General features: G+C 40.7%; 1 protein-coding gene across 2 annotated transcripts in view; it reads right to left on the reverse strand.

Annotated features, from left to right (window-relative positions):
* pappaa (pregnancy-associated plasma protein A, pappalysin 1a) overlaps positions 1–21,457 on the reverse strand; it is a 108,387-nt gene extending 86,930 nt beyond the window's left edge. For both annotated transcript variants that reach the window (XM_046067052.1, XM_046067051.1), the window contains exons 1-6: positions 20,393–21,457; positions 13,778–14,882; positions 5,610–5,755; positions 4,976–5,269; positions 4,375–4,567; positions 3,962–4,083 (exon numbers count right to left, since the gene is read on the reverse strand). In XM_046067052.1, the coding sequence (XP_045923008.1) occupies positions 3,962–4,083; positions 4,375–4,567; positions 4,976–5,269; positions 5,610–5,755; positions 13,778–14,882; positions 20,393–20,783 (2,251 nt within the window). In that variant the 5' untranslated portion in view covers positions 20,784–21,457. The remainder of the gene's footprint in view (positions 1–3,961; positions 4,084–4,374; positions 4,568–4,975; positions 5,270–5,609; positions 5,756–13,777; positions 14,883–20,392) is intronic.
* Positions 21,458–22,683: the final 1,226 nt, after the last annotated feature.

Genomic DNA, 22,683 nt, shown 5'->3' on the forward strand with positions numbered 1-22,683 from the left:
TCAAATAAAATCATTATGAATGTTAAAACTAGTGGATGAGTTTGGCATCTCTGCTGCAGTGAAAAGATTATTTGGTTGACCTGAGTGCTCGGGGTATCTGGGAGAACGTGACCTAATCAAGGTCTGCATCACAGGAGTGTCACACATTATGGAACAATTAAGGTGTGCTTTTTATTTATATTTGTTAGGTATCCTTGTTTGCATTGTGGACCTGGAGCATGGCATACATTGAGCCCTCTGTTCTTGAATAATGTTAGGCAGACAATGAGTGGGATTACATAATACAGCAAAGCCTAACATATAGGGGTCCTATACATGCAGACACACATATGTTTGCTGTTAAGTCTCATAGAGTGAAACAATACATTTTGACGCACACGAAAACATTTTGCACATTGCCTATATTGCAAATGCATTATTTCGTAATCACCTCCATGTACACATACAAATTCACAGGAATGTGCATTCACATAGAGCTACACACACATACACACACACACTCACACACACACACACACACACACATTCCCACAGACATATGATGGCGAACATACATATCCTGGACCTTTCCCTTCCATTTATGCAAACTGCTGTTTTCGATCAACCCAGGATCCTCCCTCGTGAATGTCACTAACCACATGCAATTCTCCTAACTATCTTGGGTGGTTTCAACCCCACCCAATCTCTCTTACCCCCTTCCTGAATCTATATCCATGTGTGTTTTTGCCTTTTTTCTTCATCCTTTTTTTTTCTTCCAGCCATATTTCTCAGGGTCATAGAGTAGTAAAGATTTACGAGAGGTACTCTGGCGCTTTTTGACCCTGCCAGTGTTTCCCAGTCAAGTAGTGTAAGGACATAGCCCCCAAGTCCTTAGATAACAGGTGTCATTTTTATGCATGAATACTGACGAATGTAGACAAACATACACAGTCAGACATTAATATACTTGATCTTCCAATTTAAGGATGTTAATGCCAATAATTAATATGTCAACATTTTAGTCAGTAGTTTGCAAGAATGTCTATTGGAAGTTAGAAACTGCTGGACACATATGCACCATCACAGCAGGAAACGGCAGCTGTGGTATCCAGTGAGGAGCTGGCCCAAGCAGCGTTAACAGTAAATGGGGAGCTGCCACAAACAGGGACCCCTTCCAAGAGGGAAAATAGCGTACAGTTTACACACACAGCAAGTTAGACAAGCCCAGACATGCCTCTGGTGCACACACTATAGCCAGTGTGAAGGCAAGGTTCAGTGACTTTAGAATCTATAGTCCACACACACACATGCAGACATGAACATGCAGACAATCATTCAGACAAAGCAGCATGATCGGATATGGAGACACAAATTGTAAATATTGGCATGATTTTATGATGATTATTATTATTATTATTATTATTATCATAGGTGATGTTGTTAGGTTGCATGTAAGTTTTATTACAGGTGATTGGTAATTGATTGTTTGCACATGGAAGCACAAATTGCTTCCATCCAGTGATGAAAAAGTAGTCTACAGGTACATTTGATGGATTGGCACTTCTTGGTCACCATTTTTTACTATGCTGCTTTTACTGTAAAACCATGATAAAGCAAACCCATGGTGCAATTCATGAACAGTTTGGTGTAAGCAAATGTATCTGGATATTTGCCACTCTCATCAGCCCAGTTTTTATTAAAAGCACATCTTTTTATGGAGGTTCCTATGGCTATCCTTACTAGAAGTAGTTGTCTGAGATGTTATCTAGCATGGCAAGCTCCATTACAAATACAGTGTATCGTGGAGGAAGCAACAATGTGGCAATTAGCAGACAACAGCATTACCCACATTACATGTCATGTGTGTACTTGGGTATTGGCACAGTATTTTTGGAAATTTGACAAGCTCAGAATGTAGCACTGTAAGAGTAGCATTATTTATTTATTTATTTACATAGCTTTCATTGTGGAGTGGTAAAATTTTGCTGTCATCAGTGGAATTATAATTATAATTTCACCTAAACTCAAAGCAGTATCAAACACCACATTAAACAATGCTTTACACACTCCACACAAGTGTACACACAGAAAATACAGATAGATGTACATTAGCAACAAGTGCACCACGCCAATATGACATTCCCAGACAAATATGGGATCACCTATGAAAAACTTATTTTGCTGCCTGAAGTAGCTGACAGATTTAGCTGATCTGATGTACAGAGGAAGATGGTTCAACAGTGTAAGGCCCTGTCAGCCTTGTAGATTTAAAGGTGGAGTAATGGATGGAGAATAGGCCTTGGTCAGACTAGCAACACTACAGTAATGTAAAGGTTCTGCATCTCAGTTATGGAGGCAGACTGTGCACAGCCTGGTTAGTAACATTAATTAAAATATATGCTATAATTTCCTGATAGTGAGTAAACAGTTGCATGAAATAAACTAAATGCAGTCACATATTTGACCATTGACTACATTTGTCTGACCATTTAAGTGTGTACAACAGGCATCTGAAAAGTTCTTTTTAACAACAAATTACCAAACAAAACATTATCAAACTTTTAACAGTATAACATTTTGTCATCTCAAAGAGAATGCACATTACTCAGTGGATTCAGCTGTTTGGTTTATTTCAGAAGTTTCAGCTGAATAATAAGCTAGCTAGTAATAAGCTAACTAAATATCTAACTTAATAATTGTGCCCAGCTTACATATAGGTGTTCAGTCACTTAATTATGCACAACTTCACGCCTTAATATAATAAAAATGGATCCCCTGTACAGTTGTCATGAATGGGGAAATTAGCATTAGAGACCAAAACTATTTTTTTGTGGTTGTAAGCATGTTTATTTCTGCTGTAAACTTGAACATTTCAACATGGGGTTGATGGGGATTGATTTTCTTTTGGGGCCAGCATCAAGTGGCCATTCAAGGAACTGCTTTTTTTGGCACGTCCGTGATGGCTTCATTTTTCAGCACCTGAGGTTGCTGCTTGGTACTAGCTTGATCCATTTTAAGAAAACATCTGCTGTTGTAGTAGTAGTCCCAATTCCACACTGCTAAGCCTGAGATATTTGATTTGACACAGTCTTGCAAGGCATGGTGTCTAATGTAACTTACTTAGATTTTTATTTTTTTCAAAATACTTTCATTAAAATGTTTATTACAAAATGTATAATATGGGAAAACAACATCATGCACACATAGTTGCACATAGTCCCATGTATAATATCCTGAGTATGCTTGATGCTGTCACTGCCAGAACCACAGAGTAATCAGAGGTGCACAGATGGGACAACAGCTGTTTTTTTGGCTTAAATACCTCATCTCTAATGCCTTTCCCTGTATAGTTGTTCTAATATGGATTCACTGGCAGGGCAAGAATAGAAAAACAGAAGAGGGATAACTCCTTTATTTTGATAAAAGTCCGCTAATTTCCTCATTTATTGCACTCAAATCCCCTAAACTGAAAATTTTAAAAATGGGGAATTACAGCTAAGACGTGATCTTTAACCTTGGTTTTGGGTCTGAGCCCTCATATGGGAATTGTGGTACCATACAGCACCATCCATTGGGAAGAGACCTCTTTGATCCTTCCATGTTGTCCCACGGCCCAAGTGTCATGAATCCAGTGAGTCATTTGCATAGTTCGGGGTTGAGTCAGTCACCAATATTTTTGAGTATTGACTTGAAAATCAACAAAAGGCAAACCTCAAATCATGTTTTCATACTATAAACTGTGGATAAAAGGTGATGTGGCTTTGCTTTTGTATCTAATTAGCTTTGAGTAGAAACAGCTCATTATAATCAAGAAACTGACTCAAGACTGAGATTCAACATTTATTTTGATATGCATCAGTGGGAATACTCTTGAGTCACACTTTTGTAACCCATCAACCACCTTACCATCACACTGTATGACAGCATTCAATGCCATGAAACGTAACAACCAGTGAGTATAGTATATAATATCATACTGTACCTTCAGCCTCTCTTGGAGACCAGTATCCAGAAGGGGCACATGGTCGTGGGGAGGAAGAATTGGAGGCATACTGCAGTAGAACTCTCCCTTCAGTGCATTTATCACACACTGATCCCACTTCTCTAGGAAACCAACAGACAGGCACAGCAACCAACTTAGATACAGGCCAAATACATATAATTTATACAGTATATAAAGATACAGTTATGACAATAAGGTAAAATGACATGAGAAATGATGAGAGTTTAACAATAATTTAAGCTGCTGCTTTCAAGTATTTGGCTCACTTTTAGGTGTTTTAATACACTATCATTATAGTTACTCAAACAATAATCAATAATGTAATTCATCTCTATCAGCTTCATTACCATCTACACCCGCACCTGTTTGGCAACCTATGTAGCTCATTTCACCTGTTGTAAAAGTGTCCAGAAATTGGCGGAAACCATTCCAGGGTGATGGAATTATGATGCTGCTCAACCACCTGAGGTGCCATTGGCACTGGAGGAGGTTTGGAGACGGGTTGCCAGGTCTGATAGATGAGGTCCAGGTAGCAGTGCATCCTAGCCACCTGGTTCAGTGTGAACGAGTCTGTGCAGGCATCGTCTGCAGATAACAGAGGTAGTTGGTTGGCATTAGGAGTGGGGATTAGATTTTGGATTGATTAGTGACAGGAAAAGGAAGAAGGTATGAAATCATCCCACAGGTCTAGGTCCCATGAATAAAACAAGCCACCTGTTGGTATTTAGCAGTATATAGTTTTTTTACATTCAAGTATGGAAACAAAAACGTTTTAATTTTTGCAAGAAAGTGACATGAAAGGATGTCCTCCCTGCTGTGTTTTTTCCATGAAATGTCCCTGCTAAATTCCACACCTGTCTCAGTATGCACACAGGCTCAACAGATTCCTCTACAGTGATCCCTGTGTTTCAGTTTTTGCATGCTAGAGGTATGACTGTATATAACTCTTTTGCCCAGGTAAGTAGCAAAACACATGTGGAGGCTCCATCTCACCTGCATAACTCATGTAATTGTTGAACGGCGTATGTGTGAAATGCCGACAGCCACAAGTTTCGTTGCCAGGTTCAGGATCGTGGCAGCCTTTGTATTTGGGAGTGGGGTTGGTGTCCGCACACAGATCTCCAGTCTCCATTGAGGGCTCAGTCTCCAAACATGCATCATTACATGACTCGATCTCTGATATACCTCGAAACACGTGGTAAAGCCCAAGACTGTGACCGATCTCATGCACCATTGTGTCAGTGTGACCAAATGTACCGTAGAAGGAAGGATTCAGCACGATTCCGCCTGACAAAATACAGAGGAAGAAGACACACATACACTCGATGTAAACATTGCAAACCCTCAAAACACAAAAGCTTGTTCCTAATGTAGCGTAATGTAGTCGTGGAATTCAGTCAGATTCAGACAATGCATTATTAATGGGCCTCCTCAACTTCATTATCACCTTCTTCCCTGTTAGAGCTGTGATGAAGACAGAAACTGCTTGAGGCTTGAACTGTAATTACTCAAAATCAACAATCTGGGCTTCCAAAGACACTATGTGTGCCACACACTTAAGTGTGTGCATGTGACTGTGCACGCATGTATGTATGTATGTATGTATGTGTTTTTATTTGTCTTATACCCAAATGTGTGAGGGCCTCTTTGTCCCATGGCCAAGTGGCAACCCCAGCCAGATCTTCATCAGAAGAGTTGGCAAAGAAGACATTCAGGTGAGTCGAGCCATCTAAATGCAGAATCTCTTTCAGCTCTTTCACATCCAAATAGGCTCTGGAAAATAAAATAAAAAACAAGAAAAACAGAGTATTTCACTTTAAGTTAATAACTCTACAATGAGGATAGTCTCTTCCTAGTGAATGCAGATTTCACCAAGCCAACATTTTACAAATAACAACAGTGTTCCTAGCCAAAAAGAGTTTATTTAGTGTTATCTTTCAGGAAAACAGAGCTCAGAATTAGGTCCCTGTTGAATTGAAATATTTCTTGATTAAATATTTCTTTTGCCAATACACTTTGTACTGGCAGAAAAACATCTTGTAGTTTGATAACCCAACAACATTCTATGTTTTAGTTTCATTTGACTCACAACAATGGTTGCTCACTTGGACATGACAACAGATTTTTGGTCATTTTGGGTCTAGAAGCCCTGGCGCAGTGATTGTGCACCTGCAGTGCAGCTATGACTGATTTCAGATAAGGTTAAAGAACTGTGAATGGTGATGGTATCAGTTTTGACCAATCAAATCATTTCGTCTCACTCCATTCCCCGCTCACTTACACTTGTGTAATAGACGGGAGATTACAGACCATGTTGTTGTTGATCTTGTTGTCTAGGAAGTGCAAGAGGCAAATAAACAATACAATCCCCCAAATATGCAGCTATGGGCGTATAATGCTTTTCGAGTTGAATTCTCGCTTGTGGAGACACGAAATACCAAGCCGCAATGTTTTTGTGTGCATGGTGATGTCGGATGTTTCATGTTGGAAGACAGTCAATCATGCAATACCCAGTACAATAAAACTTTTTTTCATGATTTTATCTGTTTTTGATGATCCCCTTGAGTGTGCTCCTTCTTCATTTTGACATACAGAAGAGATGTCATGGCAAGCCACATAAATACCAAACAGGTGCTGGTGGGAATACATTGATTTACCAGTGAGACCAATAATAAATTGGGCATTTTTTGACATCTTAATATTGTGACATTGCTTAATGTTTTTTCATGGTCTTACAGACTTACAGAATTATACTGTATATGAGAAGGTGCTAGCATTGCCATGAAACAATACTGTGTGTGTGTCTGCAGCTACACTGGTTCAGTCTTTATTTAAGTTGCATCTATAGCACAGAATGTGTGTGGGGTTTTTCTGATAGCATCTCAGATCAGCTCACTCATTCAAGTCAGCCAGAGACTTCCATTAATTGTTCAGATATTTTGATGTCTCCTTATCCGTGACATAATGTTTTGTCTCGGCAGCACTAATGACTGCAATCATTCAACACAACGAGATATCTTTCCAGCAGTGAAACTGTCATTCATTTTATGAACACATCAAACAAGTTTTTCTCTAGGAGCTTGGCTGGTGGTCCTGGCAAACAGCAGCAAGCTCAGTCATCTCTTGGAAGAGGCAATAATCTGTTGCATATGCTGAACTGATAGTTTATTCTTTTCCCCTGGCTTTGGAAGTAGATACGCGATAGATACAAAAACGGGAGTCTATCAGAAACAAAACATGACATTGGCCCTACTATCACAAATTAGGCCCTCTTCAGATGATTTGACCTAGTTTGTGTGACCCATTTGTCTGCCTTATGTTTTGCAATCTTATTTTGTAAGTGCTTTGATTTTAAGATTAAGTAATAGAACTTACAAACTCAATTTCACTCTATTGTATTGTAAAAAAAAAAAAAATCTACCTACCTACCAAGACTGAGGCCAAAACAACATGCATTTACTGTACCTGAACCCGTAGGGAGAATTTCCTGCCAGCAAAAGAGTACACTAAGTGATTTACCTGTTCCTCTTCTTTAGTTAAATGTGTACTAACTTGTAAAAGAGCAAACTGTGATCCTCTTACTGGAACAAATAAACTCCTTGCTGGTAGCACTTTTTTGTGAAGGATACCCTGTGTCTTACCATCTACACATCCCTAAGGCAGTGGCTAAATATTGGAATAATGTGTAGAGACTTGTTTTGGATGTGCTGGCATAAAAATGGATCTTGATGAAAAGGTTTAGGTGAAAGTGAAGTGGGCTGCTCAGACCTGTACATAAATGGTGAAATGCTGATGGATGGATGACAATGTGAATAATGTGGGTGGGTAAACAAGTTGATAAATTGTGGCATTGTAAAAATGAGATTAAGAATAGGAACGGCACTTTGGGTTCCATCAGTGACAATGCGTTGCCAAATACTAGAGAATGATTGGTCATATCTGAGTTGCTACAGCTAGGTAACAAGGTTAACTTGCAGCTATACTGCACATATTTGTTTACATGAACCCCTCATCTGTTTTTATACCTTATGGTACATTTGGAAAATAATTTTGAAAAGATGCCATGTCAATAGTGCAATGTTTAAATTTGTACTAATTCCATATATTATGAACACAAAAGATCCTGGTCATTCAATTGTTACTACCAACCTTAAAATCATACATGCAATTCAGTTTTGAGAGTAAACATCATGCTTTGTTATGTTTTATCAAGTTTGTCCCACTTAAGTGAACTCAGGTAAATAGAAGGATGAAAGCAAACATTTCAAAGACTCATACCTTTGTGAAGTGCATAATCCTGGAGTGTGCTATTTATATTAACTCTCCTACTCAACAACTGACTTGAAATAAAGTATAACAACACTATTGAATTGTTGTAAAGTTATAAGGTTGTGTACAGTTCCACTAGACAAAGACACTTGATTTGATTTGATATGATCTGATTTGATATACAGAGGCAGAATTTGTTGACAGCAGGCATTGCCATTTATCTATTTTGTGAAAAACTCCATTCACTGGGATGCACTGCAATTTATGATTTATGGCCCTGTGGTAACAAAAGCAATATTCTCAAAAAATAGCAACTACAATTAGAAAATTCTCATTTTTTGATTTCAGCTAAATTATAGTGGAGTATTTGGTAGCCACAAGAAGTACAACTGCTTGAGCGGCACCACTTTGAGTTCAGTGTTAAACTATTTTCTCTTTATATGTTCAGTAAATACGAGACATTTCAGTTGCTGCTTCTGTTATTTTTATTAGATACTTTTTTCTTTTAGATTTCAACCACTTTATTTTGCGTTGAGACTGAAATGTTGATTAAAATCAAGCCAGCTGTGCAAATGTGCTATTTCTCCTTTTGTTTGTTGCTGATGTTGAATAAGCCAGTGTTTGTATGAAATATTCAAATTTGAGTGTAAAACCAAGCTGTCTCATAGCGTATGTTCAGTGAAGCCTAAAGGAAGCAATTTAAAAGTCAGTAACACTGGTGTTTGGCAGTGTTCTGGAGGAATTTACACCAGTGAGATATTTCTTCCACCGCGACAAGCCTGCTAAGGTTACCTCCAATGCACATTTTATATGCAGCTACACAAAATGTTTCATAACATCACTATAACCCTTGCTAAACAAGTCTCTCTGCCTTAATTCACAAGTTGGATAAGGAGCTGCTCAGTGAAGATGCAGCATTGTGTCAAAACAGACATTCTGAATAAATTGTTCAGGGTAGAAAATGCTTTCTTCAAGCCTACGCGAGAGTAACTGGGTACACTCGCTGGGGCCAGGTTTAAGGAGAGAGAGAGAACAGATGATATAAGGTCCCTCTTCCTAATAATTTCAGGAATTTCATTATTTCCTTAAAAAATATTTGTGCAGAGTTTTTGGACATGCATGAGGGGGAAAAGGGTCAGAGGGGTTCAATGCTGAAATGATTGAGTCAGCAATGAATAAGAGTGGCAGTTTTACTGTAGGGTCAAAGCCTAACTAATCTGAGTTCAATTATTCTAACGCCCATGGTCCTGTTACAAAAACTTAATGTGCATCATATGCTGGGTTGATGCACAGGGGAACTTTCAGAGCCAAAGCAGACAGTTTTAGCATTATCAGTTAAAAATCAAAGGGCCTTTCTATGTCTGCATGTGCATACACGTGTGTGCATGTATTAGATTTTACACTGTCTGATGATTATGTTGGTAAAGATTTGGTAGAGGCTTTGGTTAGCTGCCACTGTAGGAAGGTTACCCAACAACATCATTGTGAGGGTGTTTGTAGTCAGAACAATTTGGGCCGTTCAAACATTTTCTATCTGTCTATCCACATCTTACTCAAACCTCCTTGCCAATAACCCTTTACCCCGCCATGTGTGTTTCTCTCTCTCTCTCTCTCACACGCACACACACACACACACCCCTTAGCTATTTCTCCATCCCATAGGCCCTGCTCCCCTCTCTTGCCTCTCATCATACATTTCTTCAGCCGAGATGAGCCACTTGGGAAGGACAGGATTTTCCATGCATTTAACCACACCACTTTTCAGACATGTCCTGGGAAAAAAAATTAAAACACTTACAAAGAAGGAGTATGAGAAAGAGAAAAATTGAGGGAGGGAAAGAGAGAGAGAGAGAGAGAAAGAGAGAGAGAGAGAGAGAGAGAGAGAGAGAGAGAGAGAGAGAGAGAGAGTGAAAGGTAAGGTGAGTGCAGAAAATCAAGCTTTGCTAAATTCAAGCTTGGCTGCAGGGCATCTGTTGTGGGGAGATCCAGGGGTGGGCAAAGCAGCTCAAACTGCCATGTTAACGCCTTTATATCTGATACATATTAAATGGGGGGATTATGACATCATCCATTTACTCCCATATATAATTCATATAAGCCCATAAATTTGTCTTGTATACATATGTCTGGGGCAGCATAATGTGAAAGCTGGGGCGAGCTGGCATGGCAACGATAGTCTCACAGCCAAGAACAGTTTTAAAATTGGAGGGGGCCCTCAGCTCCCCTGTCATCAGTTCGGTCAACACCACAGCCCCTAAACCCATCTTTCATCCCTGCCTTTATTACTATACTTGCACTCGCTTTTTTAACCTTCCAACTTACTGCTCTGATTATTTTTTCCCTTCTAAGGAAGGCACATGCACAGGAACGATGTCAACACTCAGATTCTACAGATCCTGCCTTGACTGCTCATTTCTGAGAATGAAAAAGCAGCATTTGGAGACATATGGAATGGACGATGGGACAGTCTAAATGCTCCCCAACTCTCCCAGTTCTTATCTGAAGTAGGAGCTCTTAATGGAGTACTGGGGTGAACACCCTCAGTCCTGGCAAAAATTTGTGAACCACTTCATCAGTGCCTTCCTTGACTTCTGAACAACAGTGACCTTGCCAAGCCATCAGCAACTAAATTCCCTGGTGTGTCATATTTTCAAAAGACTACCAACAGTATCTGGTAATCCATCACAGACAGATGCAACTCCCCTGCCTGCCTAGTGGCCCAGGAAAAGGCCCTCCTTGATCCATTTTCCCCTCCGTCCCCTAGTTAAGCGGGGAGACTTCTATCGGCCCCCATGAGAGCACAGGTGAAACCTCGACAACAGGTGCTTTTATAAGCATGCTATGGCTTTAAAGGGGAAGTGCAAAGTCCTGGTATTTACACCAAAGCACTCCATTATGTTTTATGGGCTGGGGGCTTAAGGTTTAGACGACCAACTGTAAAACACCCAAGTCAAGGACCCTGGAGATTAGCTCCCTGCTCTGAGCTAGAATACAGCATGGAGAGGGAGTGAAAGAAAGAGAAGGAAGTGGTCCATCCATTACCCTGCCACAGTGAGATGTATTGACTCTGGAGGGGAAGAGACACAGAGGCCACAGGAAAACAGATGAACTATTAGCCTCTGATAAAGCCAGGGCAGAACTTCATTTCCCCAAAAAATATTGAGGCTGAAATTGTCTTAAAATAATTACTTTGCAAAGTGTGTGTGTCCATCTTGCTTTACTTTTGAAGATGTTTCCAAGAAGCATTTTAATTTCAGGTGCTCACAAAAACCTTTGAACTTGTATGAGGTTTGACATTATGGAAGCGATCTTCTGCCTAGTTGCTCAGACAATACATTGATCTTTCATCAGCAGTCAAACACACACATGAGCTCCTCAAACAACTGTGCCATTTCTTTTCTGCTCACATAATGTAAATTCACATATTTATAAATTACAGCCGCAATTTCAGATGTCCCTAGCACCAGACGTAAGAAAGTTCAGCCTTAAAATAAATGCTGTCAGATAACATCAAATACCACCAAAACCATAAGAAGTGTCAAAACCAAGGACTGTGAAAACAATCTAAAATATTTCCCTCAGCAAAATGTGGAAGGAGGGAAAGGGGGATTATTATCAATGGTATTTTCAGAGGAGAGACTGTTGCAGGACCACAGAGCTGCCTATGTCCTGTGTTAGCCAGATTTCTGAAAACACTACATGTAAGTGGTAACAGGCGCAAACGCTGCAAAAATAAATGCAGGACCTCACAACCATTGTTCTCCTGCATACGCAGTACATTGTTCATCCAGAATTCCATAATTAAGGAGGAATGTCAAACTGTTTGTAGTGCAGCTCTCTGCAAGTCTCTCCAGACATACCATAATCAAAGCAAAATAAGCAACCACTTGGTGAGATTATATCTATTTTTTTAGACTGAGACTGTCTCTTGTCTTTGTCTCGTTCTCTCTCTTGCTGGTAACCTTCCCTTCACAAGCCCATCCCTCAAACACCCGTAGGGAGGTTTGAACATTGCAAGCATTTTGCCAATGGCTGATGTCTAAATGAAGTAGTTGCCTGCCACTTGATGAATGAGCTTCTAATGATGACTAAGCTGGAAGGGATGTGGTGGCAACTGAGAGATGGAAGCCATGGCAAACCCACCTGCTTTTCCCCTCTGATGTTGTTAATTAGATGTCATTATTTTGCTATTTAGCAGCCATTTTAAACAACAGGATAGTGCCAAACAGACAATGCTTCCAGCTTAACTGTGATTGAAAACAGCTTAGTTTCCTTGATTCATCCTATCAGAAAGACCCAAACAATCCCGCATACTAAGTCTAGGTTTTTCACCCTTTCACTTGTCCCCCATGACAGTGGCAAGAAATACTGACAAACTGACAAAGTCACTTTTGTTTCTTTCTCTGTCGTAACCATAAAAAACCCCTGCATTGTCCACAAATATGTCTCAGTCTACTGTGTTGAGTTTCAGTGTACCAAGAAACAAACAATCCTGCTATTGGAGGTCTGGCACAAACCTTATTACAGCGAATTCCAGATATGTATTCTCCTTGCCAGCTTTTACTCATCATCTACAAGCCACAAAGAGATTACCACAAAAACAAAAATTTGCATGCATTTATGAAGGCCTCCATATTCTCCTAAAGTAGCTGCAAGAAACCACATAAGCTCTTGTTTATGTACAGTACACCTAGGAGATTCTGCAATACTGCTATTCACATGCAAGTGAAGTGAACGTTCTTCACTGTTTTTCCTGGAAAATTCTTTCAGGCGCCCACGTTTAGGGACCCATACCTGCCTCCCCAGAAAACATGTCTTTCAGTGGTTTCCTGGAGAGAGTGGTGTGTCTTTGAAATAATTTCCATTGCTACAAGCAAAAGCCATACTGGACTCTCTTTTCTGACCTCTAATTGCCCTTACACTCTGTTTACAATGTCACTCTTTCCAAACTAACTCCCTTCTCCAATCAAGCCAGCCTAATTAGAACCACTGGGTATAGGAGACACTGAGAACGAGAAGGTGGAGAGAGTTGCTGAAAATACTGAAACAAAAATGAATGGTCTGGCCTGCGTATTTGCTACCAGGAAAGTCATCCGGTTGCATTTGTTTTGCCCTGCTTAAGTGTGGAACACTGATTGAACCAGGCCAAGGCTAGACTGGACTAGCTGCTCCCAGAGGATTTCCCAGGCCACACACGCTGGGGTTTATGTTACATTCAGTCTCAGCCAAAATGGTGAGGAAACAGTAGGACTAGACATCAAAACCTCTCTTCAGGGACACATGTATGGAAAGATATGTTGTTTGATTTACTCTAGGCATGTGAGACCATGGAGTGGAGTTGGTTTACCAAAATTATTCAGTCATGTCAACCGAAGAATTTATCAAATTAAGCAAGGAATGCTGTGGTTAGTTAAAGCTTTTTGGCTTTTTGGTGAATTTAAGTCTCATGTTTACTGAACAATTACCAAAGAGGATTACCAGTCCTGAAAACATGATAACATGCTAAATGTGATGAAAGTGACTTACTTGTGTGGAGAAGAACGGTTGAAGCATGTCTTGGTCACATCTGTCACATTGGGGTTACAGCAGTCGCCAAGGTCATAGAAGAAGTTTTCCCAGTTACATTCAGGGTCACATACCCCATTCCCCTGTTTGTGCTCAGGGCAACGACTCCGATGCCCAGACATACAGTCCCCTGCATCAAACCCTGTCAGCGGATGGTTGCATTCTGGGTCACATGCATCATTGCCAACTTTGCCGATATCACAGTTAGCTAGAATCAACCGGTTTCGAAGAGAGGAATTGGTCACATTATGAATGCTAAGCTCCCAGGTGATGTTGTAGGGCATAAAGGCATCATTTAGCTGCTGGTGCTGCAGGCTGATCTGGTGGTCTGATACAGTTGGCCTCATCCATGCATCATCCCAAATATTTATGACACGATATCGTACTTTCTTGGGCCGACGGAAGTTCCAAAGCTGGTTGTAGTTTTTGATGACCTCGACGTTGTCACAGACAGTTTGACCACAAGTTGGAGGCTCCAGCGTTGTGTCCAATAGTCCTTCAGGATTTCCGACTCCTCCACCATCTAGAAACCCTAATCGTCCAACTCCTCCCTTCTCAGGGTTAGGAAAGATACCATCTTTCACAGTCAGCCACTTCCGTCCTGGGTGCTCGAATGTTTCACGAATGACCAGCTGAGGTAGATCTTGGGGGTCCTCGTGGCCCTGCATATCCCTGATAATCTGCCTCTGCCCTCTGGCCTGCCTCCATAGACCCACCCTTTCCACTGCCCCCCTGTAATTATGATTAAGTGCATTCCCCCCAATCATCAGCACTTTGCACTTTTTGGTCAAATGGCTGAACACATCACCTGATTGCTCCCGACTGACACCCACCTGGGCGCCATTGACATAGAGTGTCATGTACACACCATCATATGTGACTGCCACATGGGCCCATTGGTTAGGTATGTAGTGAGTGTTGGAGTGGATGGAGGTCACTTTGTGGGCACGGTCAGTTTTAAGGGAGAAGAAGAAGCGAGGGTCTCGATTCCCGTGTTCACTAACCGCCTGGATACCAAGCAGCCAGCCTCGGTCACTGGAGGCGTAGAAACATTTGTCGTATAGGCCTGGAGAAAGAATGAAAAAAGTCAGTTAATATGTGCCTGCCTTTATTTCCAAGTGTGGATGTGTGGATGTGAACATGGCAGACAATGAACAGTTGTAATCAAAAGCATTGGTCATCATCAGTCACCTGTCAGAGAGCTGACACTTCACTGATACTCCTCAGTCAACATCCGCTCTTTTCAACCATTGAAATGTTTTTAATCTTCACAAGTCACTTGCAAATGATCCATAATGCTAATTTTATTTCAGCATTTGTTGTTCAATATGCCAATTAGATTTTGATGTATATATTTTGAACACTATGTCATTGTGGAATATTCAGATTTTTTTAATTGTGTATATATTAATGTATTAATAAGTGAGGTTTTTATATTTTTATATGCATGTTGTCCTGGAAAGTGGGTTTCAAGTGCATGTTTAGCTAAGGGAGACCCTTAGACCCTTGTATAGGCTTTTCGTGAACACTGAGCGCATTTAAAGTTGTTCGTGTAAATGTCCCTTGCCAGTGGGGTAGCCAGAAAAGGCTAGTTTTCTGCTAAAGCCTTGTTTTTGTAGAGGCACCAATACACCTTTTTCCTGTTTCACTTGGACCGTATATGTCAGCTTCAGCATGGTAATGTGTTTTCACTTAATAGGGGATCTCTGAATGTTAACTGTTTGTTTGTTTAGCACTTGTTGAGGTACATGTGTGCAAGCACACAAGTCCATGCTTGTGTGTGTGCATGTGTGTTTGTTAATGCATGTTTGTGCATATATCCATACAGTCCAGTCAAAGTGTGCAAAGATTCCAAAGCACCTTGACACGCCTCACAAGGTCCAGCATGTGGAAGTCCGTGTATTCATAGGTGATTCTGTGGCGAGAGCAGGACTCTACTCTTGTCACAAGAATACATTCCTGGATTTGCTAACATCGGGGTAGCACTTCTAACTGTAAGCTTTCTGGCAATTATATCTCTCCACCGAGAGACACTCAATCTGTGACCTGCACACCCTGCCCATATAGAAATAGAAATATAGCAGGCTTTACAGCTGCTTCTGGGATCTCTACGTCACATGCTTGTATATACCCTTCATATTTGTCTCCGTTACCTCTAGTATCATGTGAAATTGTAAGCTGACTATCATAAAGATGATCACATCTTTGCCTCAATGTACTTGTCTACTCAGATGCCTTTGTTCCCTATCGATTAGGCCACCTGAGCCTGCGATAAGTGGCTGGCTAATGGTGATTGCATGGACATCTTGCTAACTTTGACCTGTTTCTAATTAGATGCACACTCCAGTATGCATTCATTAACTTGGTATTTCAATGGACTAATGTTCAAAGAGTGAGGATTGGGTTCAGCGTCAAGGTCAGTCCTTTGGTGGATGACGTTTTCAGGCTTTCCACTACACTGGAAGGAAAAAGCCTTCCATCTGTCAGCTAGTGCACTCAAGGCTAAAAGGTGTGCTAAAATGCTCGTAGGCCTCCTAGTGTAAACAGCTGTCATAATTCTGCCATGCTCAATTAATCTAACACACTACACTTTTCCAGACCCTGCACTGTGACTACTCTGGCTCACACAAATAAACCTACACACATATGCACATACTTATACAGACATGCATATATACATGCACATGAACAAATACACTCTCCCATACGCAAAGACAAATTGAAACACTGTACACATTTGTGTCCTCTCCGAAACACACACACACACACACACACAGGAGAAGGGATTTACATGTGCACACGCTACAGTAGAGAGCTGTTCCTGTTAGGTTCAAAGGCAACCTTCCTTGCACTTGCCATTTGTCTTCTTCCAAGAAAAACACACTCAGGAAAAAAGAAAAAGTAAAAAAAAAAAAAACACATACACACACAAAGAAAAATGTCACAAGGACTTGATAAAAAGCAGGGAGGAAGGGAACAATGAAGACTCCGTTTACTTTTGAGCTTTTCTGGCTCTGAAAGGTCAAAGAAAGGCACTTTTCATAGACATACTAAAGTGACCGCCACAGCGATTTCCCAGAGGAGACAATGGAAAATTCCATTAATATTTTAAAAACAAACTTAACGAACATAACAAGGATATAGATTATAAAAATGTCATCACAGCTCTTAAAAACACTTGACTTCAAACATTTGACTTGGCTGTCAGGTTTCAAGCATTAATTCAACTAAAAGCTGGTTTTAATAAAGTAAGTAAGTGATCTACCAATTGTTGTTTTTAAACCTGTTTTTGGATGTCAGATGACATGAACTAACACAGCACTGCACACAGTGAACCTTCCCTACAAATGTGAGGACAATGGTCAGAATTTGCAAACATTCATTAAGGAACAGTAAGGCACCCAGTGCATGACCATGGTAATGATTCAAACTAATAAAAAGACTGTGAAGATGGTTCTAGTTGAGGTAATGATTGCTGAAGATAAGTGTTACACTCAGTGCTCAACCCCTCTTCAAACTCCAACCGCTTGACAGGTAATTAGTCATAATCTCAAGATTATTCATCTTCCTCTTGGTATCCCAGCTACACGTGATTAGAATGAAACTTGAGAAGGATACAGTTTGCAATATGTGGTATGAGTATCCATGAAAAACACATTTCTGAACACACCTTAGTGTATATTGTCACACTAGATGACAGCACCAAAATATATTGGTTATCGCAGCAATTATTTGCCAACGTCTGCAAATAATTGTCCCCAGCAGGTCATGGAGGAGTGCCTCGATTCCTCTTATGATTGATTTTCCTCTTCCTTTGATGCGGGACAACCCTACATGACCCGGGTACAAGGGCAAATAGGGCACAAGGTTTGCTTAATATTTGGACACTAACCTTGATGTTCTGATTTTGTGTGTGAGTGTGAATGGATGGGTGGGTGGGTGCGTGCACGTGTGTGTATGTGTGTATATAAACTTTTCATTTAAACATTTCAAATGCTTTCAATCCTGGGATCAATTCTGACCACATCTAACTGTCACACGCAGAGGAAGCACTTTTTTATCTAGAAGTCTTGTGGTTCAGTTTAAAGGGCACAAGACAATCCACAATCGTATTTGATGATGGTTTCACCTGACATCTACGGAGTATAAAGTATCAACTGATCCCAGAACATTCCCTTTTTTACCCAAAAGTTGCCCTATCTTCCTAAGGAATTGTTGTGAGAAAGCTGGTTAACTCCACTTAAACAACTTAGGTTCATCATATTGTAAAAACCAGAAAAAAAATTAATGTGCAACTAACAGTCAGTAATGAACTGATCCTCTCACATGAAGGAGGTCAGCAACTACTACTACTACAACTAAATCAAGTTTTCAATATTCCAAAGAGTGCAATAAATTAAAAAACAAACACAGGAACAAGTTGGTTAAGGAAGCAAAAGTACTAGATCACTCTGGAGATTCCAGTTTTAGTTTTTCCAAACAGAGGCTGTGCTCACTGTAAGATGATTCCCTAGCAGTTTCACAGAAAACAAAAACATAAGTCAACATAAGGTCAATTGAAATCCAGTAGAAAGAAAACAAGGACAAAATGAAAAAGAAAGAAAGAGAGAGAAAGAGAAATTGCTGGTGGTCAAAACAACACCAACAAAAAAAACAGCTGCTGCAAACAACACTGTACTGGGATCAAAACAAGGGGATGGGGCATTTTTAGAGGCACTGGGATTTTTGAGGCCTGAATTGGATTTAAAAGATTAGGCTTTATTGAATTTGTTTGATCGTCATATTTGCTCCCTTTAGGTCCCTGCTCTGGCACACTGATGTGAGTGCAATGGGAGCAAATCTTTAAAAAAAATAACAATAAAAAAAACATGAACACACAAGATTATACATGAATAGTAATCTCTGCTTGGCAGAAACCAGTACAAGATGGGGGGCGGGGCACAACAACAACACCTGTACAAAATAATGTGATCCATAGCACATCTGTGAAGCATGTAATGTTCATTTTAATGTTCTATCAAGATTGTGTATGACAGATTCAACTCTATGATCACTGTGGAGGTTGTTGTTTGTGTTTTTGTTGTACTGGAATGGATTTTACTGTACAGATGTTCTTGTTATTGTGTCCATCCTCTCTAAATCTAAGAGTCATTCAGGTCACAACAGACCCTCTCACCCCCGACTCCCCCAGTTTGAGAATCTTACAAGGAATTGGTTTTGCAGAGCATGTCCCTGCCAACTGGCAAGCACTACCTAAAAGTGTACTGTATCTCAACGCACAGATCTACACACATAACTGATGTGTTTGGAGGGGGGGGGGGGGGGGAGCCAGACAGACAGAAAATAAAGGAGCATGTAAATTTACTCATATTGTTCAGTAAACTCCCCAAACGTGCTAACTGGCATACAGGAGGCAGATGAGGACTGAGTTTAATTCAGTTCAGTTCAGTTCAAAGGCAGCCATCTGCTTAAGTACTGTTGCAGGCAATGAGTTGTGTATGCAACGCTCCCTATCGGCAAAGAAAAGCAACAAAAAAACTGTCTAAACTATACTGTAATGCACAAAAGCGCTATTGGTCTAAACAGATGATGCAGAACATTTTAACGCCTCTGATGCTCCTTTATGCATGGCTGCAGATCCGGCAGGACAAAAAGGAGTGCGCACAGATGACAGTTACAGAGTGGCGAGCTTTCCTCTGACGACGGGGATCTACTCATGTGTCTGTGTGTCCTCCTCTGCGCAGTCAGTGGATAGAGCATCATCACTATCTGATTTTGCCTTAAATTTGAAACTCGCCTAAAAACCATTGATACTGTGCATACCACCATCGGTCACCATGAAAGCACACCGCCACAGCACAAACACAAGCAGGACATTTTCGGGCAGGAGGGGAAACCCTGGAACTCTCCAGCCCTGTCCCGTAACTCCGGTAGCCAGGCCAAAGGTGTCGATTTTGGGGGGCACTCAAGCTTGCGGCTTGAGCTGCGCGTGCTTTGAGCGCCCACATATACAACACATCTCTCCCGCTTTGTGCCTGACGAGACTGTGCTCGCTCACTAAGTTTTGGCCATTACATCATAGTTTTAAAATAGCCAAGTCGGTTCAGAGAAATTACATTTTACGCACAGTGACATCAGCTGCCGGTCAAATGATGCAGTAGCCTATATCTGCTGCCCCTAGTCCCCGTTTAGATTTTACGATCGTAACCCACATAAATCATCATTCTAAAGTGGGAAAATTAAAGGAAAATCATTTATAAAATGAAATTTTATTGCAGCGATTTTCTCTATATAAGATAAGTTAAATGTGATCACAATCTTAATTGACCCTATGCTTGCACTACCTAAAATATCCGCTGTACTTTACAGAGCATTACATCATTGTCTAGTCTGATAGATGAACTCATTTTCAACTCGCTGAAACTGCATGTTGCTTTGTTTGATAGACATGACATTGGGGTAAAATACTGCACATTTGCATGTTTAGTCCTCCTTTTGCAATTTAACCCGCTTTGGAGTTACACTAATAAAGGAGTTGGGGTGACAATTGGATGGAGGATGTGTAGACTATCCTACCTGCAATCACTGTGGGTGATCGTTGACCTCCCTCCGGTTTGATCCACATCTCCAGAGTGAAATTTCCTCTGGGTATCTCCACGCCAGGCTTCAGTCGTAGCTGATCTCCCCTGCCGGTAAAATAGACAGCTTTTCCCCGGTCTGGAGAGTTTTCCTCCGCGTGAGAGGAGCGCCGACGCTGGCGAAGCACCCGTCGCTCCAAGCCGGGCAAAGACCGTTTGCCCCGGGGCAGACGTGTGGCACAAGCCCCTGGGATGGTGGCTTTCGCCTCCCTAATACGCACCAACTCCCTCTTGGATCTCCCCTTTCTCCGGACTGTCCCGCACTCTGATCCAAAACACAAGATGAGAATCACCAGGCAAGACACCCAGGGAGATGTCCAAAGTTTCATTTTTCGGGAGAGAAAATGACAAAAAAAATATTTAAAATGAGAGGAAAAAAATAAAAGAAACAACGGAATTAACTAGAAAAAAATGTATGTCCTCAATGTTCTGCTCTTTGGAATCCTCTCGAGTTTTCCTTCTCTCTTTTTACAGCGGTAGAATGTCAAACCGTAGAAACTGTCTAAATAAACCCATAAAGCTATGCTGTTTTTCCCTCTTTATAATGCTAAGCCACGACCCCCTCTCTTAAGCAAAATTACTCTGGAGACATTCAGGGGACACAGGAATATTTGATTCATGTATGTGTTCCACGGTGCCTTTTCAATGGGTCCCATTTAGCCAAAGGGATGACTAATAAGTAATCAATCAAGAGGGGGGTCCGGCCGATGCCCCCCTCATCCCCTTTGGACGGTAGGAGTTACTCGCAGAAATCCACAGTTGTCCGGCTAGCTCTTGTCACACCTTTTTGTTGTTTCCTTATCCTACCCGTAAAACAGCATAAGAAATGGCACATATTAAATTCCAAAGAAAAGTGACAACAAACCGACCTCTCATTTTTATTACAGAAAACAAGAGGTAAATTGTGGTCAAAAATGGAATCCAAACTTCCCTTTGTTTGTATGCCTGTACAAAAGTTGAAATGCACTATAATAGCTGGTAAGGCGAATGAGAGAAAGAGGGACAGAGAGCTGCAGAAGTAAGCATCGCGGTCCTCATTGATTGCCTGGAACAGATACACTTGGAGGAGTCGGAGCTCGCCGTCCGCTTTAGAGGCAGTTTCTGTCTAAGTCTTTTAAAGAACAACTCATGTTTCAAATGTTCCGGGGCTGTGTTTTTTTCAAAGTGGGAAGTCACACAGGTAGGCAACTCTCACTGACGGTAATTCTCTCTATGGCACATAGTGATAGTATGGTGTTTACGGAGTTTGAAAGGCATATAGCCTATGTATCCCTCTAGCGGTTACAATTTAAACACATCCGCAACACAGGACCACAACCAAGCAGTCTGGGACATGAAACACGATTCCAGTCCTTTATGTTCTGCTCTGCCCCCCCCCCCCCCGGAAGCTCTTACTTAAAGGTGATGTTATTTTATAATAAGTAATAAGTATATAATAGCCTACAGATATTGAGATTTAATGTAGAGATCATGCCAAATATCATATATATAGGCCGAAATGTAAACAGTAAAAAAAAAACAACTTTGTTTTATGCAATGCAGAATATATAACTAGGCTATTTGGCTGCTCATGGACCTTTGGGAAAGTGCTCCATTTTAACTTTGGCAAAGTATGATGTATTCTGTAAACTCTGGCCTAACTGTCCCGTCAAAGTCATGTTTCCCATTAATGTCTGTTCAAAATAAAGTAAGCAGTAGATCAAGGAAGAAATGGGAGAACAATGGCAAAGCCATAGCAGTTCTTGTCCCTTCTTTACTTAACTTGATTTGATGGATCATATGTCCTTCCTTCTTCCAGATTAAAAGCCATAGTTTGATGTTTTTAATCACAAAATGGCAATAAGTATGTATCTTCTACCTGTGCATGATTTTTTTGTTTGTTTTGTTTTTCTATATCTGGCCAACTCAAATAACCCGAACCTAAGTTGAAAAAGAAAAATGTAAAGGATTTGTTAGTTTCAGGTTGACTCACTCTTCCTAGTGTTTACTGACCCGTCATTTTAGATGGATGGGACTCTCAAATAAGGTTTGTAAGTCTGTGACACCAGTGACAAAGCCTCCTTAAGTCTCAGCCACTGAGAGAAATGAAAACAATCCTTTGGTCAATGATACTGTTACTCAGACAGTATTTTGATATGGTGAAGACAGTGACTTTACCGATTAATGGCTTTCAGTAGGGACACTTGCTGGAATGTCACTCTCTCCTCTCTGCTCCTCCCACAGTTGTTT

This window comes from Micropterus dolomieu, linkage group LG13 (assembly GCF_021292245.1).
Source record: "Micropterus dolomieu isolate WLL.071019.BEF.003 ecotype Adirondacks linkage group LG13, ASM2129224v1, whole genome shotgun sequence".
NCBI lineage: Eukaryota > Metazoa > Chordata > Actinopteri > Centrarchiformes > Centrarchidae > Micropterus > Micropterus dolomieu.